General features: G+C 39.7%; 1 protein-coding gene across 1 annotated transcript in view; it reads right to left on the bottom strand.

The window, feature by feature from the left end:
* Positions 1-826: 826 nt before the first annotated feature.
* The window catches only part of LOC129328989 (forkhead box protein K2-like), a 38,971-nt gene continuing 13,892 nt past the window's right edge, over positions 827-25,905 (bottom strand). The window contains exons 2-9 of the mRNA XM_054978354.1: positions 21,562-21,756; positions 12,695-12,842; positions 12,324-12,470; positions 10,915-11,108; positions 8,606-8,781; positions 6,121-6,417; positions 5,737-5,946; positions 827-2,934 (exon numbers count right to left, since the gene is read on the bottom strand). Coding sequence (XP_054834329.1) covers positions 2,738-2,934; positions 5,737-5,946; positions 6,121-6,417; positions 8,606-8,781; positions 10,915-11,108; positions 12,324-12,470; positions 12,695-12,842; positions 21,562-21,756 — 1,564 coding nt within the window. The 3' untranslated portion in view covers positions 827-2,737. The remainder of the gene's footprint in view (positions 2,935-5,736; positions 5,947-6,120; positions 6,418-8,605; positions 8,782-10,914; positions 11,109-12,323; positions 12,471-12,694; positions 12,843-21,561; positions 21,757-25,905) is intronic.

Raw genomic sequence — 25,905 nt, forward strand, 5'->3', positions numbered from 1 at the left:
TCCAAGCCTTCCTCCAATGAGCTTAAGCTGACATACATGGTTCTTCCCACTGACCCACCCCCAATCCTCACAACAACCTGTGAAGTAGGCCAGACTGAGCGACAACCCTGGTCCAAGGTCACTTAATGAGCTTCATGGCTCAGTCCGAGTATGACATTTAACAACTACAGTTGTTCCCGAAGTGGAACTACTCTAACAAAAAGGCTGAATTCCATCCAACTTACTGAGTCAAAGTAAACACATGACCTAGGATGTGGTAGAGGAGGTGAGAGCTGCCCCGGTCTTCTTACACTTGCAAACTGCATGAGGCTTAATCATCGTGCACTTCCTCTCAAGTTTCTCTCAAGTAAATGTTATTAACTCATATAAACATAAAAGCAACACAGCAATGAGGTCAGAAACCTGCCCCTACTCCTGATCCTGGAACTACTCATGAAGTATACAAGACCCCCACCCCCAATCAAGAACACTTAAAAATATCTAACTTGCATTATAAGATTTAAAAGCTTCCTTTGATGTTTAAATTTTATGGAAAGAGTATGATTTCGTTCAATTTAGGAAATGTAAATACCCTCTGGAGTACCTGGAAAGAATTATGTATGGAGACTCCAAATTTCATACTGTAAAACCAAATTCCTGCAGCATCCTAGGCCTAAATGCTGACTGAAGATTTCTACAGAAGACCCATTTACAGCATTTCAGCTTCAGCAGTTACAGACTAAATCTGTTTTCAATGTCCTCTCTACTTAGCTTATTAACTATCCTGGACATAATATACAAGAACTTGAAAAAGCATGAATAATTTTGATTGACTGGAAGCGTTTCACCAGATTTTTTTTATTCAAAAGCTTGCATCAGTCTGCCCAAAATTCATGGATCAGTATGTTTGTAACCAAGTCTTTCATCCAATTATTCATTATAATTGCTTCCTAATAAGGTGACCACAGCACAAAAAGTATGCTGTAGTTATAGAACTTAGGTTTTTACCCATCTTATTGTGCCTGTTATAAAATTCAGCTAGTGTACAGCAAGTTTTCATAATCTTTTAATATGTATTATCTGCATTGACACTGTGACAGCTCTATTGTGTGGGTTAACATGATACTTGGTACAGATTTCTCGTATTTGGTCTTCAGATAAAACAATTTTCAAAAACTGCCTAAATATAAGCCATTCCAAGCCATTTCAGTCCATCATGAAATACAGGTGGTTCTTGAAGAAAAAAGTGGAGAAGAGACATATAAATAATAGTACTGCCAAAAGAGAGAGAGGGAAAGAGAGGGAAAATAAAAGGTTAAAGCCCAGTCTTCACCTTTAACTCACCTTAATATGTGACTAGACAGTGTGCAAATTAAAGATATAAGAGCAGCCTTAGCTTTTCATTCAGTTCAGTTCTGAAATGCAAGGTGTATTCTACTACCACAACTCTTGAAGTAACTTTTAAAATGTTCAACTGCAGAACACACACTTAAAAAAAAATCACATTTATTATAGCACAGTAGCCACTGTTAGAAAACCACAATAGCTACTCTTAATGAAGACCTCAGAAGGTCTGTGTATGACATCAAAAGTTAAGGATAAACTCGTCAGATTAACTTCTACTGGTGGGGTGCTTACGCTTAAAAATATTGAATATACCTCTGACAAGATTTTTCTCTTTTTAAAAGGACTTGTGATAAAGAATTCTCTCTTCTAAATGAACAGTCGGTCATTTTAAACATACACAATATTAAGCGAGACTCTTGTTTTACTTTAGACTGGAAAAATATGCCAGGGACAGTCAAAGTCAACACAAAGTAACAAACAGCAAAAGGTAGCAAGAAAGAGAAACAGATAAGTGCAGCTCTGGTCAAATTCATAGCAGTTCTTTACGTCAGTTAACGGCTCATTTACACTGTAATTTCTAATCAGTTACATGCAAGCCCAAAGAAGCATTTGATCACTACACAAGGTAATAAAATTGGATTAAATTTATCAGGCAACTGCTAAAATATGAAAATTTGCAGATGTAACAAAGTAGCTTTATCTGAACTTTAACAGGACAAAATTAAATCATTCCATTGGTTAAAAAACCCTACATTCAGTTTTACCAAACAAAATTTCACATGAAAAGTATTGTGTGATTCCAAAGTTTCTGGAGTAGAAATGGAGTGATTTGAAATGTCAAAGACCCCATTATTTTGAAAAGAAAATGAAAATACACATCAAAAATTTCTAATTCCACATGTGAACAACAAAATACTGCATATCTACCAACAACTGCATCGGGTAGGTCGTTATGAAAGGCTAGCTGCCAAGATGTAGGAAATGGCTCCTTGCCTCTGTTCCCTTTGAGGAATATACAATCGTCTGAAATCCGGTCATACGAAGCGCTTATCATGCTGAGTGATATACTGAGATACTCAATCCTTAAAATAATCCAATTGCGGTTTTAAAGTTGCAGCTTTCCCCAACTTTGTATCTCTCAATGTATACAGAGTCACTTCAGAACGGCAAGGAGGAGTGGGGGGGAGGGGTCACAGCCTCTGGAACAAGATGGTTTACAGTTTTGTTTTATTTCTTTGCTTAAATTAGAAGTTCTAAGGCCACCTGCGTTTTTCTCAGTGCTGAAAGTTGAAGTCTGATCACAGGGCCCCTTTCCCCACTGTGTGAGAACATGTTCAATGTTTTAGCTGTTTAAATGTCTCCTTTTGGCACCATGGAGCATTATTTTAAAAAGAAATATTCCTCTAAGTCCTTAGTTCTGGCTGCTTTGTTCACTCACTGCCACAGATGGGGTGTCAACATTCACAGCAATGACTATGCTTTCCCCATCCTCTGTTTTGATACGTTTCAATTCCTGCTGTTCAGACTGGTCTCCATTCTGACGTTTTGTTGGAAGAGAAGCTGACGCAGAAGCATGGGTAGCTAACATGTGTAAGGGACTTGCAGCAGCTGTAAAAGGATAGAAAAAGCACAGAGGAAACACAGGAAAATTAAGAACACTCTTTCTTCCATGACAGAATATTAGCAGTAAAAAATGTCTGAAAAACCATTAGAGCTCACTAGGGTGTCCGTGGTTTCATGAGTAGCATCTGTAGCTATTCCTAACAAGGTAGCAAGAGATGAAGAGAGTATTCAGTTGTTCCACAGATGGAAAACCAAAAGTACCAGTGACACAAGTAGTACATTTGTGGGGCAGGGAGGGGGGGCTGAAAAAGGGCTGCTTATCTACAAGTGTTCACTATAGTCCCACACAAGGGAAGGTAACTGCACAAACTATATGTAGAACCCTCTAGAAGAATGAAAGCTATACGCCCCCATGTCTCAAGAGGTGGGCCAGTATTTTTCCACACAATTCCATCCACTGACTCTGGAGAAAGCATGGCTAGTAAGAAACCCAACCATAAAGATCAAGATTTCTATAGTTTCTTCCTGCAAGTATGGAAGGCAGATTTGTTTTCTTTGCCATGGGTTCTGTGCAGTCCTATGAAAGATACATCAGATTTCTAATTCAGATGGCAGGAATAAAAGAGATCATATGAAAACAAAGTCAAGTACAATTTTCCTAAATCTCTGTGGATCAAGGGCATAATAATTTACTCTGTGGTTGATGGCAATGCTCTGTGGATATCCACAATGGAAATGTTTCCTACATCACAAAAAGCTGCAATCCTGAAGAAAACCTTAGTAGTTAATGACAAAGCACAGCAGAGCTGAACCTGAGATGCTGTTCCCTTTGAGAGATCCACGGTGAAAAACCTTCCATTTTGTCACATATGACCTCAAATTTGAGGTTTCCTTACATTGACCAACATCTCTGGCAGAATTGGAAAGAAATATTTAAACCCAGAGATGTAGGGACAGAAGATCTGGGTGAAGAATTTCCTCAATTCACAAGGAAAATCCTTTTGATTTCAATGTTGAGTCTAATTTTCAGTCAAAATGGTCTTCCATATTGGTTCGCAAGAATAAAAAAGGCAAACCAACTTCAATATAAACATTCCTTGGGAAGGGGGTTCAATCTCAGTTTAAGCTAGATCCAGGGGATGATGCAGGGGCTCCTGGCTGCTTCCTGCTTCTGATGACCTGATAGTAGATGGAAGTGGGACCAAGAGGAGCTCTCAGCTGAACTAAATCCAAGCACAAAGAATGAGCAATTGCCTGACTACTCTCTATCTGCCCTGCAGTGTCTATTAGTACCTCCAGTGATCTATCCCTAAGAAATCTGCTCAATTCTCCAGTAAATCTACTGGGACAGATGTTCAGTTCAAAGACCATCACAGTTGTTCAATTAACCAATTCGTTCCAATTTTAAAGGGATTAATTATTTTCACACGTCAAAAAAAGTACAGTCATTTAATGTGTACATGCTGTCACACTACTGTCCACCTTACTAAAGAAATCCAACCATGGTTTTACTGCCTCAACTGGTCGAAGGTAGGTAGCTCCATGGAACATACTCCATTTACTAAATGCTTTGAAGCTAAACACATCAAACAGTCATACAATATAAAGAGAATTGAAAGATTAGCCTCAGAAGTCATTGGAGAGAAAACAGACTAGAAATCTGTCCTTCAAAATTTGATTGAAATGTTTACATTTGCATTAGAAAAACAGCAGAGAGTAGAATCATGCAAATTTAAACATTTTGCAGAATATAGGCTAGAATTCATTATGTAAGATGTTATTTCTCTCAGTACAGAGAAACAGATCATGCTCAACTATTCCTTTCGGTAAAGGCATGAAATACACAGCTACATCTGTGTATTTTATCTGTATAGCTCTTATGCTATCCTACATCTAATTATGAACCATGATTTCAGCATGCAGATCATTAAATCCGCACACTGGGTCAGGTACAGAATGGGGGGGAGGGTATACAGCCCCAAGGTTAGCACAAAAATCTAAAAAACAATTGTAAATTTTAAAACGGAATAACAGATCTCACATTTTGAGTGCCATTTTCAGGGAGGGGGAGCCACTGCCTGGGCCAGGTAGGTAGAGCCAGCACTTGGGGGGATGAAGGAGCAAGATACTCCACCCCCACCAGGCAAGTGGAGTCATGGCAGGCAGGCAAACAATAACCTTTTGAGATAGGTTAAGACTGCGAGACTGATGGGCCCAGGGTCACCCAGCAAACTTCCATGATAGAGTGGATTTGAATCTGGTCATCTCAGGTCCTAGTCTGATACTCTAACCACTAAACTATGCCAGCTCTATAAGCTATGTGCCTTGTATAAGAGTCAAATAAATAGCTACAATACGTTTTAAAGAAATGTATTTTAAGGTTCTGAAAAAAAATAAAGCTAGAATTAGGAAACGTTTAATGTGGTGTTTGAATCTTGAAGGAACACAGTCAAGATTCTACTAACTACAGGTTACAGAGAACTGCTTTAGGCACACATAAGACTTTGAACATATCCAAGGGGGTGAACATTTTTCCTTTGAAAACATTCTGTTCCGTTTCAAAACAAGCTGCCACCTGGCATGGGGGGCTGCTCTTCAAACCCAAAGGCCTAATGAAAAAGGAAAATTAGTTATGTAGCTCGCTGGATCCCTACTCAAGTTCCTAAAGGCAACAGAGACTAAATCTTATGAAGAAAGGATTAAAGCTTAATGTGTCAAGATAGCAGCTTCCTACAAGTAAGGCAAGGGATCTAATGATCTGGAGAAACAGTGATCTACTTAAATCCGGACATTACTCTTTCACACAAGAAATTTACACCACTAAAGATGACTATTACAAATGCTTACCAGTGTTGGCCTGACCTTGAATTGCTGTGGTGATGGGTACTATATGTGTTCCATTCTGTGTTACCGTTTTTATTGGTAGCTGGTGTTGACCTAGAGGTGTTTGTTGCACTATGGTAACCGTCTGCAGGGGTGCAGTCTGAGAAGTCTGAATGATCCGACTAGCAGCTCCTATAGTTGTATGGCTAACTGCAGGTACAGGCTCCACTTTAACTGGGAAGAAAAGCATAATCTGTTAAAAACAGCTGGAAGCAAGTGCCTATTAGTAAGGAATAGATACTTAAGAGAAATCAGCAAAGAACAAAAGAAAGATGCTGTTCTCTCTGCTAGTAACCACTGAAGATAAAATAATAAAAGGATCAATGGGAAATGGAACGAAATTCTCACCTTTCATTTCATTGTGGTCTCCATTCTCTTGAGGTTCTCCCTTAGGCTGGGCTACCATTGCTGCCTGTGTGACCACTGCTTGACCAGCTACAGTGTAAGTATTTGCTGGTGCTAATCCAGTCACATTTGTGACAGACACTGCTGGTATCTGATGGACAACATGAACTGTTTGTACTACAGGCTGCTGGGATGTCGATGTTGTCACAGGAGCTGCAACAGTGTATGTGACAGGTTTCATAGTCTGTGGTAGCTGCCTCTGTACAGTAATTAAAACGGGCTGGCTAGATAAGGGCGATCCTACCAAAGCAGAAAAAAAAATGGGTCACATTATCTTCCTTTCACAGTAGGATGAGCAACTTGTTCCCTTGAAAGGAAACACCCCTTCAATGATCTGTGCAAGGATGCTAAAGGTTAATCCAGTTAAACTGAACAATATTATGGTACTCTTCAGTACGAGTAACAGGCAAAAAACTTATTTATAAGTAAATTAAAATATCTCACACATAATCCGAATATTGAAACAAATTATTTCATTTGCTTTCCCCTCTTTGGTCCATCCTGCTACATGTTGCTTTATCCTCAAATCATGACAGAGTGAAAATATACATTTATATACTAGTTACATTTATATACTAGTCTAGAACACCTTTTTTTCATCAACTCTGCTTTACTGCAAAGCAGGCATAATATTAACCACAGTCCACATGCCAACTGTTGGCCAAACCATGCTGCATTTCTAGCTCTTCCCTCCTTGTAGCCTTGGAACAGCTGTTCTAGGGTACTAGAACCCAGAGACTGTTCTCTGCACTAAGACTGTTATTACTGCCAGCACTCATATCACTGAGGAGGTACCAATAACTTCTGTTGGTGCAAGTAGCAGCAAACAATGCTCTCTTATTCAGAGAACAGCTCCTGAATTCTACTTCCTCAGGCATGGCTATTCCACAGCTAGCAGGAAAGCAGCAGCTTGGTACTTGCAGCAACACTGCTGCTCAAAGTCCTGGATTGTTTCCTAGAAGCAGAAAACAACCCATGTTTCAGAGAAGTAGGACAGCCATGCAGCAGGTGCTAGGATCCAACAACCTACTCCATCTTTCTGGCTTCAGAAAGGAATCATATGCTGATGGGAGAGGAGCCATCCTTATTTATTTCATTTATAATGAAATAGGATCCAAAGTGGCTAACATCATTCTTCTCTCCTCCATTTTATCATAACACAACTCTATGAGGTCGGTTAGACTTAGAGTGTGCGACTGACCCAAGCTCAATCAACAAACTTCCATGGCAGAGTGGGGATTTGAACTTGGGTCCCCCAGATCCTAGTCTGACTCTAACAACTAAAGCACCAGCAATGCCTTTTCCTGTTTTCAAACACATAGCTAGCCATCAGAGCTAGCATCACCAGTTATTGGTTACCTGCCTGACATTCCTTCTGCCTAGCCAAGATGTAGCCCAATTCCGTGACTCAGTACCAGCTTGCCTAGTCACCTCAGCTTCCATCCTCCAGCCCCCAACCTCAGAGAAAGAGGTGGTGCCATGAGAAGGCCATTGGTAATGTCACAGATAAAGTATGTACACTGGGGAGAACTTGATGCTGGACAACCAGGATCCATGCTACATGTCTTATGCTACAAGTACTGGCTTGCCAGCTGCGCAGAGACATTATCAAGGAATCTGTGTTGGATGGGTGTTTTCAGGTAATATAATAATAATTATCAGGACTGATACCAAGAGCAAGCAGTTTTCTTGTGGAGTCACTGTATCAATAGTTTTTATTATTATGAGCATGAAAAAACTTCTGCAGTTTAATCTTGGATACTGACAAGATCATGCCCTTGAAACCTTTCATAGATCTTGCTCCTTTTCACTCCTTGAAATAAAAAAAATTACACCTCTGTGTTTCAGACCACATATAACTGTTCTGAAAAATACTAATTGCCTTGCAGAATTCAAACAAACTTTCAGCCTGATCCTTAATCAATCTGTATCTGTACGTTTCATGAGTTTGATTGTAAAGAGAAATTATGTGTTTTAAAATGCTATTACAAACTGCTATTCTTTAAACACTGTAAATTTTAACAAATGTTCTTGGCTATGGATTCAGTGGCTTTCCAGCCTGTGAGCATTTACTTGCTGGAGTAAAATCAGAAGTGGCAGACCATGCAGTTCATAATGCAGCTCCTACCAATCCCTTTGCTGCTACTTCCAATGCTGGCATAGGAAAGATCTGCCTTGTTAACTCTTCTTGCATGGTTCAAAGCTTTCAACATTATCCCAGAAATGTGGAAAGCAGCCAAACTGTAGCAACTCAGGGACCCATCCAGACCATTTGGGGAATTTCAGAACAGGTCCTTTACAATTTTCAGATGACAAACGCATTTCAACTTCATCTTATATAACTGAGATTTAAAATTAACAATCCAACTACAAGATTATTAGCCTTTCATTATTATTAAATACAACAAGCACTGTAAGAAAATTTCACCTGGCGCACTCTGTGCAAATCGTGCTTCTTGTATCACTGCTAACTTTGGCTGGATAGTGTTCTGCTCCGGCTCCATTGGAACAGGAGACCCTTCCCTCGACAGGCTCTCTGGGGTCTGCACGCCACTTGAGTGAGCAGATAGCACTCCCGAATGATTAGGGGAAGCTGGGGCACTTCTGTAAATAAAGAACGAAAAACAACATTGTTAGAACTGATGGTTTGAGCAAGAAGTCTACCTCAAACAACATGCAATACATGTGCTTTCCACAGGGAGGAGCTTGTTTACCAAGGCTTCAAAATACTAATTTTGTACTATATTAATGACACAGAGAACTCAAAAGGCAGACTAAACAGTTATGCTAGCAGATGAGAAACTGGGAGAAGACAAAAGGAAGTGAAAATGTATCAGCTTTTCAGTAAGAGATGTGTGATATGTACACTTCATTAGGTACAGAACTCCTCCCTCTAGTATCTCCCCCTCAAGGTAGCACCATTCTGGTTCTTGTTTTGTTTGCTCCCCTTTGCTTTCTCAATGTTTGTTTCTCTCAAAGGTCTTATTTTAAATATTCACCTAGATATACTATTTATGAGCCAATACAGAAAAATTAAGTATCAGATAATTACAAGCTACTATGACTTCTACTTTAATTTTAACAGTATCAAAATGTACACTAAGAAAAATCCCTGTATAAAAATGTACCTCCTGAGGAATATTTCCTTTCAAGAGACTACTAACTTTCATTAAATTCTTTTTCAAAACACTTGTGTAGCTGAAGCCTTCCTCCAACGTAACCACATGTGTTTGTGTACAAGTCAACAGCAAATACATTGGAATCATCTTCAAAGTTAAGGTAAACCAACCAGACAATATTTTAAAAAGATACCCCAAAAGCTGTATTATTAACAACTCAATTTAAGCTACAATTTTATGCCCCATTTTAATCTTGCTCAAAAGATACATCAGAAGGCCAACAAGTCCAAATTCTTCACTTAAGGTTTTACTTTCCACATACTTGGCCACCCACCAATGAAATTATCCTGATTATACTGTGCCAGAAACTGAAAGCAACAACAAATGAAAAGTAACATATTCAGGAGGCTTCACCACACATTACCTGCAAATGCGTCGTTGGCTTTTTAAAGAAAAAGGCACATGCATGGGGAGGGGAAAGTAGTTTCAAAACAGGATGATGAGCAGTGGACAGGGGGTAGAACGGGGGGGGGGGGGGGGAGATGTACAACCCTTTTCCTGCTGGCTGCTTCTCTGCTCCTAATCCAGTACCCCCTTACTTGGTTTCAATTATGTGTTTGCAAGGAACATTCCAAAAAAGACAAAGGAAGAGTGACACGGAGATACGATGTGGGGAAAAGGAGTTAAGTATTCTTTCATCCACTGCTCCTAAATCATCCCATTCTGAAGCTGGTTCATTAGATCTGTAAGTCCATGCAGAATGAATGAAAGAATATATATATCTCCAGAAGACTCAAGGAATTAACTTGTTATGGAGAAAGACGAAACAAAAAAAAAAAAAGCTTGTTGAATTGTGAGCTGCATTCACTAGTGACTACTAAGTGGTGAGGCTTAGCAGTCACTAAGGCCAGTCTGGGGAGGCAGTCTTCCTAGTGGTCAGAGTTCCAAAATAGGATCTGAGAGAAACAGGTTCAAATTCTCACTCGGCCATGGAAGCTTGCTGGGTGACCTTGGGTCCCTCAAGCACACCCATAACCACTGTGAGGATAAAATGGAGGAGAGGAGAATGACGGATGCCAATTTGAGTTGCTGTTGTGGAGAAAGGCAGGGTACAATTAAGTTAAATAAAATAAATAAACATAAAGGGAACAACTATTTGCTGTACATAACTCCTGAGCAGAAAGTGTGGAGGGAGAGGTGTAATGCAAACTAACCGGTTTGCAACTGCACAAGGTGACTTGGGCCCTCCACTCCTTGCTTAGCTTAGAGCATCCAATACATGCAATGCATCCCCTCTCTAAAAGGGCCACAACCTAGAAAAGCAGCATTAATAGCCAATCTCACTAGGGGAAAGATTTCATGACCTTAAATATGGTAATCAGATCCTGAACATGAAGCAAAAATGCAACTCACCTCAAAAATAAATTTTAATGGCTCCTTAGACAATCACATCCAACGCTCTTTCTCTATTTGGGAAATGCCTTCATAATCACAACGAACTTTACTACTGCTATTAATTAAAAAGTACTGTGGTTATCCCACACCCAGCTGAACATGGCACATACTTAAGATGTAGTTTCTAAAACTGTGTTTTTAGCCCCCCACTTCGTTTCCTTACCTAGAAGACAGAGGTCCCAGTGGGGTTCTAAAGCAAGGTACTCCCCTCGGTCGCCTTTTCCTAAAAGCCTGCTCTATCAATTTGCTTTCAGAGGCTGGGTCTATCCTCCAGAAGGAGCCTTTGCCTGGTTCTTCCTGGGAACGTGGTACTTTGATGAAATAACGATTCAGAGAGAGATTGTGACGTATTGAATTCTATGGGATATAAGAGATATGTAGAAATTATCACTCTCTTCAGCACCAAGCTGGAATGATCTCTTATGAGATCAGACTCCAGGCTAGCACTGATTCATTGGGCAATACTAGAAGTTTTAAATAACACTGCATTTTCCGATTCGGGAAAATGTAAGTGAATAAAAATCTGACACAATATCACCCCACAAATACAATTTGCTTTTTGTCTCAATATTTCACCATCTATATTATCAGAGTCTGAGCTCCATTCCTTTCTCCAATTGTTTCTTGCCTAAAACACTTCAAAACACTGTTTTGTTTCACAAGTTTTATATAATAAAAGGACATTCACTTTGCTAAGTGTTTTCACTACATTAAGCCTCTCTCGCAAATCTCTCCCTAAGCACAGTTGCCTTCTCACTAAAGGCATCTATTCCTATCTGTACCTTCAAAGTCCCCATGGCCTTGTCCCACTTTATTGTGCAAGCTCATTTCATACTACATTCTTGGCACAGATATAGTGATGCCTTTGGGTTTGCTCAAATCAAAAAATCAAAAGGGAGATCTACTACCACTTCCTGTATAATTATAGAAAAAAGCTTGAAGATACACAAACATCTGCTACAGGGTTGACATCTGTGTGAAAGCCATGGACTTTGGTAGTGAAGAACCCTTCACTGTGATGTTCTTCCCCTCAAGTTTTTAACTTTCCTGCCAGAAATGCCTCATTTCTTCTCCCATTCCCTACACCACTCCAATCTGTACTGGGAAGTTCCATGTTCTGAAACATCCCAATAGTTGCCAGGCTAGATTAAGAGGTCACAAAACAGTCAATTTGCTTTGCTGTATAAGGAGCAAAAACTATTCAGATTCCCTATCTGTGCTACATATGGCAGACATTCAAGTTTAATCTTCACTGTGAAAGAAACATTCATCTACTAGATTTCTAACATTTTATAACTCCACCCTTCTTTCTCCATGGTCTGCTACCACCATCATCTGTACAAGAATACAGGTCATTTTTTTGTGGAGTCACTAAAACTGTGAAGAGTAAACATTTGTTTAGTAGAAAGACTCTAGGAACAAAATCAGAGAAATTGCTGCAACAACAGTGATATCTGATTTTAAAAGTCTATGAAGCCGTTCAGTAAAACCATAGCTAGAAAAAATATGACCAGTTTAGGTATTCTACCACAGCTTCTTTCAACCATCTGTTTAAAACAGTATTACTTTTACCTGCCAGCCCTTGTCTGCTGTCCTGTAGTAAGGGTAGTTTTTAGTTATGTGCGTATAAATTCCATTTAGTGTGAGTTGCTTATCAGGTGCCATCGTAATTGCTTGTACTATTAGTTGTGCATAGGAATAAGGAGGCTTTGAGTCATCCTATACAAAAAAAGAGACTAAATTATTTGCATAATATAAGTTTTCGACAACATCACTTGTGCATCATAACAATTAAGGAAGCCTGAAAAGATCAGCCATTTTCTATTCCTGTTAAGCCAGATCTAGGAGAGCTACTTTTGCTTCTTCGATTAATATATTTCCATTAATATAACATTGGACTCACAGATTTATTTGTACAGCTTAGATTCTAATCGAAAATTTACCTTTGGGCTATCTCCCCCCGATGCCTCTTTGTCATTTTCTGACTGTGAATTGTCAGCCATTAGATGCAGGTCAGATGGTATTACACGACCCATTTTGTACCCTGAAGAACCTGCCCCACGGGGGCTAGATGGGCAGGAATTTGCAGCACTGTCAAATAGAGAGAAGCTTGCTATTCTATTACAGCATATATCACCATCACATTGTACATCAAACAGCCCATGTTACACCCCAAAACCCAAAACCAACATACAATTATAATATCTGCAACAATTTCCACAGTAACTCTTGCAAATCAAAATCATTCAGTGCTATGAACATTAGTAGTTGCAGAAATATCTTCTCACTTGGAAGTTCCCCCTCTCTTCTCTAAAGCAGTAATTAGCAGATCTGTGGGTTATACCGTTATCACCTCTGTGCTGAAAGATCTGCATGGCTACCCATCTTTTTCCGGGCAAAATTCAAAGTGCTGGTTCTTATCTTGAAGGCCCTAAACGGCTTGGTGCCAGGGTAGCTGAAGGACCATCTTCTCACATTATCCAGCCTACCAGTTAAACTCTGCCTCACAAGCCCTGCTCTCAGAGGTAAGGTAGGTGGTGAATGGAGACAGGGTATTTTCTTTGGTGGCATCTTGCATCTGGAACAGCCTCCCTCTTGCAGCTTACCTGGCACCTACTTTGCTTTCTTTTAGGTGCCAGGTCAAAACACATCTTTTTACTATGGCTTTTAATTAGGGGTTTTATCTTATCAATTATTTTAATGGTCTACCTCTGTTTTATGGACAATTTTTATGATGTTTATGTTTAACGCATGGCCTTTATGTCTATTGGTTTGGTTCTCTGTCAGCCAGAACAACCAGCTGCTGTCATCCGAGAGTGTCTCCAACTTTAGGCTGTTTCAAGCTGAGGAAAGTCGGAAGGCTTTTGGGCAGCTTGCCTGCCTGCTGCACAGGATGGCTTTGTGGCTCAGGGAAAGGTGAGGTACAGGAGCTATCACCACAGCATTCCTAATGGGGCCAGGTTGGGATGCTGAGGATTCCCCTGGGTAGAGCACAAGGCACAGCAATAAGTCTGAATATTTAGCAGATTTAATTAACCCCCATTCCCCATGAATGCTGAATAACAAAGCTTTTACTATACTGATAGTTACCTGTCCAAAACACAAGTTGGAACCAAAGGGCCACAAGAAAAGCACTGTTTGTAGGATGGGTATCCCCCCTCCAACCCACGGCAGCTCACTTTGCTCTCAGAAGGTTGAGGGATCTATCGTGAGAGGGAACTGGCAAAAGTTTTGTCCTGCTCTTCTGCAGGTGAAAGGCATCTTTGGATGCAACTCTATATTTTAAACAAATATGGATCACTAGTCTGTTTCAAAACTTAAAGCTGATACCTATCAAACTTATCAATTAAAGTTTTCAATTCAAAGTCACCAATTTTAAACTGTTCAAAATGTTGAACTTTTAACTTCTAAAATGTATTGCTGATAAAGCAGCAACTTTATTAACTTATGGAAGTTATTTACCAAGCCAAACTGCTAAATAACTTGAATCTCTCAAAACACTATTGTTAACTTTAAAAGGTTTCTGAAACTTTCTTCTGATTTTTTAATAAACATAGTGTGCATATAATGAGCACGTAGCTACTATTCCATTTCCCACCTAGTTTTCAACAAAAACCAAAAATGGTGTTCAATAAGGCTGTTACCCAATTAGAGGAATTCTTTTTATTAGTTTTATATTTAAAAATTATATACAGCTAAAGCAGTATTTTTTTAAAATACAATATACTTAGACAGTATGTTGCAGCAGACATCACCTTAGAATAAGCATTCTGTCCCTAGAAGAGGAGGGACTGCCTCTTTGACAATGACAGCTGCTGTCTACAGTTTTAAAATTCTTACTTTAAATATCTGTTAACTTTAAAAAAAAAGGTTATCCAGTGATGAGGGGCATTTTTTAATCAACTTGAAAAAAATCAGTCAGGTAACAAAGATACGATATTACTTAAACAGTTTCATCATCAACTAATTTTGAGAAAGTTTTATTGTAAAAGCCTGATGGACAAAGGAGTAAGAAAATTACAATTAATTATTTTTATGTTTCAGACAGACAAAGTTCAGTATTAAGTGTTCTGAACCCCTTTGGTGAAACAAAGTGGAATATAAATGGTTCCATAAATAAAGTAAAAAGTTCAATGGAAACATTAGCATCTGTAGATCTTCTTCTGCTTTGTTCATATGAGCACACATATGTCTCCCAAGAGACAGCTGTATATGGTTACAATTGCTTCTCTTGGGATTTGCTGTTTATGTTTTGTTCAGCTAGGAAAGGACATTGATAAAATTGCATGATAGAATGTTTGTTTTGATACCAAGGATCACCAAGTGCAGTTTCTGAAAATCCAGGCATGCTCTACACTTTGACCAAGTAATTAATACTGCAATTTCATTATCTTATTAAAATTTCTAGTGTGTGCTAAAACATGCACAAAAGGGTAATTTAAAGAGGAGTCCAGACCTCTGTATTGCTTATTTCCCTTCCTTATGCCATATCATATGCCAAGCCAGATGGTTCTCAGGAGTGGCTTTTCAGAAGAAGCGAGCAACTACAGAGGGGAGCCAAAAGGCTCCAACGTGTGCAAAGATACTGTATGTGTGGCCTTTGGATCCTGGCCCTTGATCACACTCTCCACTCTCTAATTCTTTCAAAAAGGAAAAACTGCCACCAGATTTATAACCCTGCAAAGGAGTTGCCATACTGGGGGGTGACAGAACAATAGTAATAAAATTACTGAAATGTTACAACAATGTCATTTCTTCTGCAAAAGTTTATATTAGCAGATTTAAATATCACATCTTTTTTCATTAAACAACTGCTAGCACCACATTTCAATCAAAACCTTAACTCAGTTCAAAGAGAGTTTTATATCCTTTTAAATGTAGTTATATTAGTAGGAAGCAATTAGATCTTGACCTTGACTATTCTAACACCCTGACCACCTGCTATTTTGAAATTGCTGTCCAACAGGTTTTCATATAATGTGAAAGTGTGTCAATGAACCATAATTAGCAAATAGTCAATTTAAATAGCTCATCAATAAATACATTCATATTCACCAGAGGCAACTTCATTTTAAGGACACTCACTTATTTTTAAAAACTCATGTTTGTGTCTCAAAGTATTTTAGGATAAGAATCATGAACCAAGAAGATACTTCTCAAATCCTGGACATAAAGCACATCATAAAGAGGTGCTCAAATCCCAATACTTAAAATGCATTATCACATTTTGTTTCCCCTACTTCCAGATGTAGGTGTGACTCATAAAGCTCAGCAGTAATCTTAAGTAGCACATAAGCATGTGACTTTCTGTAAGAAATATTACCATATGTTCAGCCTGATAATTTAAATCTTTTTCTCCTAGAAGCAATTCATATTACAGAATGCTATCTATTTTACTTTCTATTTATAGTACAATCTGTGGAGTGTCTTAGTGGTTCTGTGGGCAGTACCTGGAGCAAAGTGTATGGAAAATGCACTATTCCAGTGTAGATGGGAACTGGCAGATTTGAAAGTAGGATTTATCAAAGATGGCCCATATTTGGCAAGGATGCTCACTGCTTATCTAATTTCCATAGCACCCTGAAAGCTGATGTTGCAAGGTCCCCTATTTCCCCCACCTTTTCTCTATGCAATACCAAATTGATGAACAGCAAAATTTCACACCTCACGAGATGTTACAGAAAGAGGAAATCAATCTGGCTTGCATAACAGAGATGTGGTTGGAAGATGATGATGTGGTGTGTCTGTTTCAAATAATTCCACCTGGTTATGACGTTCTCCACCAATCCGGCACAGATGGACAGAAAGGAGGGATTGCTAATATCCCCTGCAATTCTTTCAACTTTTTCAGATTCCCAGTATAAACTATAGCTGGCACAGACTGAATGCTCCTTATACCAGGAAGTAAGGACAGATTAGGCATTCTGCTGGCCATTTAGTTCCCCAGTAAGCACCCTCTCTGAATTGGCAGAGATGCTCTTGGATTTGGTGCTGGAAATACCTAAACTGTGTGACTGAAACACCAAGACTGACACAACGTGCTACAGAGCATACTGGGAGACCTATGAAGCAACGGTGGTAACGTTTATTTGCTGCTATTTCTTTACAACTACTGCATCTGCTAATTCACAACCAGCCCAATTGTTTAAGGTATCTTGACAGCTGCTGACTCCTAAATCTCAGTCTTTACTTTCTCAGGAACAATTAACTGTGACACCTTTGCAAAGTTTTTGCTTATAAAATAACATGAATATGCTCAGATTCCAGCTGTAATACAGGCCAGGCAGAAGGAATGCTTACTACATCATCTGGTCTACTTACAGATCTTGTGGACTCAGTTACAAGGATGGACATTGCCAGGATTCTGGGATATGTGAAGGCCAGTGCCCACCACTTGTGCACTAAATTCTTGTCTATTCTGGTTGCTAAAATCATGTAAGGACTAGGGGTGTGCATCCCAAAAAGATTTGGATTTAACCCGAAGCAGGGGGAAAAATTGAAAATACCGTAATTCAGAAGCGGCAAGCCGCTTCAGAATTATGGTATTTTACTTGCTCTGGTATGCTCCATAAATATTCGGAGCATACTGAAGTGAGGGGGAGGCAACTCCCCCACCCCCACCTTTCACCCACCCCTGGGGCAACCCCTCCACCCCCCACCCACTTACCTGGATGGGGGGAGGGTGATCAGCTGGGCAGTGGGCTGCTGCCGCCGCCACCACAGCAGCCATGGCAGCACGAGGCTGTGACGGCCTGGGCCAGCCGGCTCCTCTGCTGCCACACCACCTACTGAGCCTGCAGGGTGGTGGGGAAGGCCAGAGGCCCCTCCTCCGGCCCTTCCTGCCCCTCAAATGGCCGCAGCGCCACAGCAGCCATTTGAGGGGCAGGAAGGGCTTTCTCCACCTCCTCCGCCGCTCCGCGGGTGACGGGGAGGGCCAAAGCCACCGCTGCTGCCAACACTGTCTGCAAAGGTAAGGGGAGGTGGGGCAGGGGGGCTGGGGTGATGTTTAAAGGGCCCCACCGCTGCTTGCAAGTGGTGCAAGCTTCAGAATGCTTCGGAAGCGGTGCAAACTTCAGAATGCTTCGGAAAGCTCTGATTTGGGATTTCCGAATTGGGGCCAGCATGCTTTATGGATCGGATTCCCAAACCGCACATGCCTAGTAAGGACCACACAAATGAGCCTTTGATGTCTATCATAAATCAGTCACTAACTCTGGACAACTTCTTTCAGCCACTCAAAGAGATAGTTATCAACCCACTACTTTAAAAACTATCCCTAAACAAAAAATGATGTGGCCAGTCAATTATCACCCATTCTCTAATCTGTCCTTCCTGGGCAAAATGACTGAGGGAGCAGTAGCAGACCAACTCCAGTCTCCCTGGATAACTCATGTGCTCTGAACCCTTTTCAGTCTGGTTTCAGGCAGAGTTATGGGACAGAGACAGCTCTGTTGGCTTTAGCTGATGACTTCCATCTGAATGTAGACAAAGGCCATGCTTCTTTGTTGCTCCTCCTGGATCTATCTGCAGCCTTTGATACAGTAGATAATGCCATCCTGTTGTTGCATTTAAAGGAAGAAGCAGTTAATCAGGGGATGTGACTTGAACAGGTTTAAATAGCTCCTCACGGAACAGCCTCAAAGGGTTGCCATTGGAGACCATCTATCTTTAGTGTGGAAGCTGTATTCTTGGGTTCCGTATCTTATTCCCCATTTTATTCAACCTCTATGTAAAGCCTTTAGGAGAAATATTTTGGAGCTTTGGAACTGAGTGTCATCAATAGGCAGATGACACCCAGTGGTTTTATCTCTCTATCAAAATCCCCTGGTGTTGGAACAGAGGTACTGAATCACTGCCTTACTATTGTGGTCAAATGGCTGTAAGTGAACAAACTGAAACTGAATGCAGACAAGATAGAAATGATGTTGGTTGGAAAGGGAGAAATTCTGAAGGACACTATGTGGCCCACTTTCAATGGTGGTCTGCTGAAGCTTGCTGACTCAGTTAAGAGCCTAGGGGTTGTACTGGATCCAGCATTATTGATAGAGTCATGTTAACGCAGCTGGAAAAAACACTTTCTTCCAACTCAGTTTAGCCAGGAAGATGGCCTACCACCTTGACATAGCCAATTTGGTCACCTGGATCCACACCATGGTAACACTGAGACTGTACTGCCCTTTACACAGGTCTTCTCTCAAAGCCCACTCGAAGAATCCAGTTGGTGCAGAATGCTGCAGCTCATTATTATTAGGAATGAAGTAGAGCATACCTATTACTTCCATTCTGCAGTCAGAACTGGCTGCCTATCAGTTACTGGGTTCAATTCAAGGTTTTGGCTATCAAATACAAAGCCTTTCATTGCCTTAGTCCCTCATATCCGAAGGATGACCTCTTTCCCTATGCTCCCATCATGGCAGCTTCACTCATCTGAACAGGACATTCTGTAGGTGCCACCCTGCAAATGGGAAAAAACAACTACCTGTACACAAACTTTCTCCTTTATGATCCCTAACCCTTACGGAGTGGACTGCCTGATGAGGTTATTTTATTTATTTGTTTGTTTGTTTGTTTTCGCTTTTTATTCCGCCCTCCCCACATTTCCAGCAGGCTCAGGGCAGATTACAAAATACATAAAGGTTAAAATATATAAAACACTTCCGGTTTGGGATCCATGGAGGTCTAACGCAGCTCTAAGTGCAGAGCTGACCGGGCTGCCGTTTCAGCGGCTGGAGGGGCACAAATAGCCCCCGGCCACCTGCTCTCAGGCGGAGAACAGGCAAAGAACGCTCAAAGACCTCAGGGTGCGTTGATCTCGGGCGAGGGGGGGTTCTGCGCTAAGGATTCTCTCTCGACCCTTGAGGTCCCACCCTTTGACAGGTCGGCATAGATCTCTGCGACAGACCCGGGGCCAGTGCGGCTGGCATAAGACCTTCGTGCCCAAGCTTCAACAGGGGGAAAACAAACGGAAAGAGAACTTAAGATTGAAGCAGTGATTACAACCCAGAAAGACGTTTGAAAAGGTAAAGATCACTATCTCCTGAATTGGGATGGATTGTTAAAAGTAACGAAGTTTGTTAAAAGTAACGTTAAAAGAGAGTTAATGGAAAAATTCTAAGCAACTTTATATGATTTTTAAGTATTATATTAAGTAGCAATAGCGTTGATACTATGAGAATTAATGGGATAGAAATTAACTAATCTATATTTTTTGGAAAGATAACCGTATAACATAGAGTGAATATATACATACATACGTAAATTCAACAATAAGTGTGTATAATAAGTATGTGTATAGAAGTATTGGAATTGATGTATAAAGGGGGGCAAATTGTTTGTCCCATATTGAAGAGAATAGAAGGAGTAAGATAAAACACAGGTTATCAAAATGAATATTATTAGTAGTTTTAATGAAGAAGATAGATTAAGAGGATTTTATTTATATGACAATTTATATGTGAAAGGAAGTGGAAATAGCGCTTAGAAGAATCTGAAAGTATATTATAATAAACAAATAAAATAAATATGAAGGAGTAGAGCGAAAGTGGATAGGGGGTTGGAAAACTGTTGGAAGTCAATAAAAAGGGGGGGGGAAAGGGAGGGGGTTAGAATTAGAAAAAATTAAAGAATGTGATTATAATTGTTATTATATGTTTCTAATCCAATAAAAATTCTTTTAAAAAAAAAAAAAGGTTAAAATATATAAAACAGTTGTTATAATTAACAATTCTAAAAAATCCAATTTATACAGTTAAAATACAGGAACTCCAAGTCTCCTGGATTTCTGCAAACTATGTAAAACTAATTGAGAAGGGGTTTTTTTTTTATAACACAAGTAAGAGGGATGTGTTCTAAGGAAATGGTTCAGAGAGGTGCTTTGGTAAAGGGATAAGGACTGTAGGCTATATCATTGTGTACTGTGTTGCAGTAAGTATGCTCCTGTTAGATAATTTCTGCATCGTTTAATGTGTCATGTATAAATGCTTATGCCTTGTTCCAGCTCTGTATCAGATTTTTACAATCCAAACCTTATTACATTGTTTATTGGATGTCCTAGCCACTGATCGTACTGACTTGCACTGTATAATCTACTTCGAGTCTCAGTGAGAAAGGAAGACTATAAATAATGTAAATAAAGTTGAGTCTACATTATGGAAGAAAAAACGAAAAAGAATCTACAAACTGAACTATTCCTACACATATTATAATGCACCCAAGAATTCTAGCAAGTAGCAAACCCGGTGATCAAATGCTACAATATTCACACCCCTGCATTCTTAGAACCAAACCAGATAAAAATGCAGCAGATCCCTACCTTTAATTGTATGCTTGTCCCAGTAGTAGTGAGACTGTTCAATTTTTGAAGCAAAAAGACACAGAGATTGGAGACATTAAGCCTCCTTACTGATCTAGCATTTATCTCTTCACTATCTCTTGCAGTTATTTGTCTCTTCCTCAGACTCTCATACAAGAATTGAGGCTGGCTTGGAGAAAAGCAATTGGATGGAGGAGGTGATGTGGGAAGGTAACTCATGATTATAGGGAAGGTCAAGATCTGATCACTGTGTCCCTTTTGCTCTTAAAAAGGAAAGCTGCTCCACCGATGCACTTAGAGACAAGTCTGGCACCATCACACCTAGGTTGTCTCAAATAACCCTGCACCGTGAATTTAAGACTAAACTCCAGCATGTTAGGTAGAACATGTAAGGCTGTGATTTACTCCCAGGAAGAGCTGAGCCACAACTGAAGCAATTTCAGATGAAATTCAAGAGTCTTATTATTAATATTACATGCAGAATGACAGTCTAAATACCTGATGGTTCCTGTGGGAGAAGGTAGAGGGCTGATCAGGTGAGCCACGTTGTCTGGAATGTTTATTGTTAGGGGAGAGAACTGGGGTTGCACAGGTTTCACTGGGGACTGCGGGGACTCCTGTTTTTCTCGTTTTTCATTGGATAAAGCTGTAAATGTTATCTTGATGTTTGTGCTGGGAAACCTGAATGTACATCTGGAAAAGAAATGCACATATTAACTGGAAGGATATACAATAATATTTGCGTAGTTTCGTAAGCATTAATCAAAAGTGAACTAAATTTTAAGCATGATCTGCAATTGGCTTTTCCAGTAAAAATTACTAAATAAATAAAAATAACTAGTATGTGAGTCTAAAAATACAGACCAAGACTAATTAGCACACTACCCTAGCAAAGACATAACTCCATAAAGGTTGGAAAACATTGGTGCCATGTACATAAAATAGCCGATAAAGAACCAGTTTATATTAATGACATTAAAATCTGAAGAATTCTAGCATCCAATTTTTGAAGCTTGCATATTTCCTGAACTAAAAAAACCTGACTTCAATCTAGACAACTTGTTATGAAACAGCCTGTTTGGCAATATCTAACTAAGTTTAACCTCCGTGGCTACAAGGATCAACAGCTGAACAGCCAAGCAAAGCAAATCAAGCTGCACAAAAAAGCATATTCTGCACAGAAATGGGTATTCCTTATTACTGCCACTTTTCAACATTTAAAAGAAGCTAAAGGAGGAAACAATTCTACATTAACAATTAAACCAGTGAATCGCATGCTGTTCTAGTACACAAATAAATACATATTTATAGAAGTTATCTCCAAAAGTATATCAAAATATATATCATATACAGGAAAGGGCAACCAAGACAATCAAGGAATTACAAAAAAGGCTACAACATTAGACACTTTTTAAAATAAAAAGAAGAGAGACATCTCGAGGGGGGCATGAGAGAAATTTGCTTCTAGAACTCAAAATCACCCAATGAAGCTGATGGGCAGTACATTCAGGAGAGAGCAAAGGAAATACTTCTTCACACAATATATAAACAACTTACGAATTCACTGCCATAGTTATGGGCAAGAGCCAATATGGGATGCAGTTCTAAGCTTCCTGGCTTTTTAAAGCTGCTTGCTGTTACTCAAGCTTCTAAAAGCAAATAGATGTAAGGCTGCATTAGGTGGTAGGTGAGGAAAAATCTTCCTTCCTTGCCAAATCCACTCTCTGTACGGCAATTTTCCTCTCACACTAATTCTGACATGCAACCAATGCACGTTAATGGAGAAGTCCCACTCTCCACTGTGTTCAACAGGCCTTACTCCTAGGAAAGCACACAGAGAGCTGAAGCCTGAGTTTCATGTTTTGGGAAAGTTCTTTGCTGTTACTGAAACTTTGAAACAAAAAGCTGCACTCCATAGCCACTAAGAACTGTCCTACAGGAAAGTCATTCTATAGCACCGATATTAGCAAGACAGATGAGAAACAGCTCAATATTAAGTGGAAATCTCCCCTATAACGTTGCAGTGCTCATAGTCAATGTTTTTGGAGGCAGATTGTCTTTTCAAGCCTCAAAACCCTTGTTTGAAGCCCTACATATTACCGCTGTTAAGGTCCAAGGTAAAGGCAAGGTGTAAACCATTTACTGGGAAACTTCTCTTAAGATTGTCAATATTATGGCTTTGGGAAGACAGCTTCTCTGAGGCTAGAATAGTAAGTTTTGTAATCTGAAAATAACATTTTTCTTTAGGGGGTGAGAACAGGTAACGAAAGCGGTTTGTTCCTTACCCATTTTCCAAAAATAGTAATGGAAAAGTGCTCCTTTAAGATTGCAAAGCTGTAAGATCAGGACCTCAGAGCATCCAAGAATTCCAGGCCCCAGCTTTGTAATGCTACTTGTCAATATGCATAAAAAGCTTTCACTCTAAGCGTGGAAGAAGGGCACATAAGCAGTTTGCTATTCATGTCTCTCCCTGCTCCCCCAAAAGCTGTGCTACAAGGAATTTACCCTCCTATCCGCCCAAACTACTTGCCATTTATCCAGTCCATCAAAAGGAAGAGGGCTTCCACTTGAGCTCTCTTCATGCTGCCAAAGTTCCATGGTAGCATGAGACAGATTGCATGCTCAGCCTTCATTCGGTCAGGTTAGGGGAGGGAATTCTATATGTTATGGTGAAAGAGGGAAGCTGATATTTTTCTGCATCCTCAGAGGCTCTCCATCCTCGTTACTGATGACTCCATTTTAGTGCTGAAATCATCAACATGGGTCACCAACTTCAGTATGAGATGGAACGGAACTAAACAGGTTCTCCAGGTTCAGAGACAATATATATGTGAATCCTAGAGGCCAGGACAGACAACAGGACAGAGTTGCTGCCTTCATGACCAAATTGTGAACATACTAGGGGAACCTGACTGGCAACTATTAGAAACGGAATGTTGCATTAGATTAACCTTCAATCTCATCTAGCAAGATAGTTTTTAATAGGGTGAAAACAAAACAGCCATTAGTTCTTCCCTACCCACTACAAATTGCTCACACTTTTTCTTGGCATAATATCTACTTTTTCCAAGTGTGATATCCCACTACTTTAGCTTTCATCAGTTTTTCTACCAACAAAATAAGAATAACTGCCTAACAGTAACTAGCATTAGTGTTAGCTCATTCTGGGAAACATATTGCCCTCAGAAGTACACATCCCACCATGCTATGCAGCATTAAACCACGTAAAATTTAAACATCCACAACAATCACAGAAGACAGCCTAAAGAAACCAAACACATCCTTGCACAGACTAAAACGAATGCTGAAAGAAGTCTGCCTGCATGCAGCAGTTACTGTAGAAACCAAGCTCTTCACCATTTTCTCCAAGCAGACGACACAAAAGAGCTGGAAAGCAGGGATCGATGGGAAGCAGCTTATAAAGCTGCTTGTCACATCAGCTGCAGGAAAACCAGACACTAATTCATTAAAGCTGCCCATGTAATGCTTCTGGAATTTGAGGCTCCACAGTCTGCAAGTACAAAAGAAACTCTGCCTATGGAAACACTGCACTTTTTAGGTACTTAGCATCATTAAACACAAAGGCTAAGCACAGGCCAGTTGTGTGGCCCCTCTACAATTTTATCTTCAATTTTAAGGAAATGTATTACTATAATTTGTTTAGAAGACGACAAGTCTACACTTGTTTCAGATTTACAAATGACTGTTTCAGCAACTTAGACTCTATTTTACTTTAGCATAATAGAAAAGTTTCTTCTAAAATAAAGCCAATTTTCTTTTTCACTTTAGCCTTATTTCCTGCTGTTAGATCAGTTCATTTTATAAAAATACATTTTCTTTTTCTACAAAGGGTTTGAGCACTGTGAGCTGGAACCATAGGTGCCCTTGAGAAAGTAGGAGGCAGGAGAGGTTTCAGACTTCTCAACTGAGACTCAGTCCCCCCACAATGAATCCCATGCAGTTCCTATGGATCCCAACCCCAAGATTTCTTTGAGAAATAAAAAAGAAAGTGGAAAGGTTCGTTCTGTGATAATTTTACAATCAGCCCAAAGATTGATCCAATATTACATTTAATTTAAATCTATATATTACAGCAAAAATAAATAATGGAAAAGGCTGCATGTGGGATTCCACACCTGAAATTACAATCATGCCCATTTGGAAGAAGTTAGATCACTTTATGGTTCATAACATTTAGTAACTGACCCAGACCGTTAAAAACTATGCTTTGTATTCTGAAGTAATTATTTGTTGCTTTGCTATTAATACCCAGCTATCTGAACATAAACATGTATGTTTCCACGCTTGTTAATTCATTTCTTAAACGGAATAAGCAAAAAGTCTGTATCATTCTTACTTATCTGTTCGAGCTCATAATGCTATCTCTAGCCAGCCCCAATGTTTTATGTAGACAGTATTTACAGTTGCTTCTACAAGGAATAAAATATACTTTTAAACACCACTCCATTATATAACATTAATTCAGAAAACAGAATAGAATGGAATTTAGAAATATGTAAGCTGCTGTGGTATCCAATGCAACAAAAAAAACAGTCTTGTATAGTGCCGACTATGTGACTTATAAACAAGTTAAAGCCTAGTTAATCTATAACCTTTTAATTCCACACTCTCCTGGGCAAGCCCAGTCAGCATGTGGTCCAACAAGATCAACATATTACTTAAATTCAACATCCATGAAGCAAAGCACCTAACTTTAAGGGAGCCTGATTAAACATTAGAGAAGCACGTTGATGAAAGGAAGAAGGAGCCCTTTTGGCCACAGAAAAGTTTATGCTGGTATCAAAGGACCCACATGTATGGGACTGGGGCAACGATGAAGGG

The sequence above is a fragment of the Eublepharis macularius genome, chromosome 4 (genome assembly GCF_028583425.1).
Source record: "Eublepharis macularius isolate TG4126 chromosome 4, MPM_Emac_v1.0, whole genome shotgun sequence".
In the NCBI taxonomy this organism is placed as follows: domain Eukaryota; kingdom Metazoa; phylum Chordata; class Lepidosauria; order Squamata; family Eublepharidae; genus Eublepharis; species Eublepharis macularius.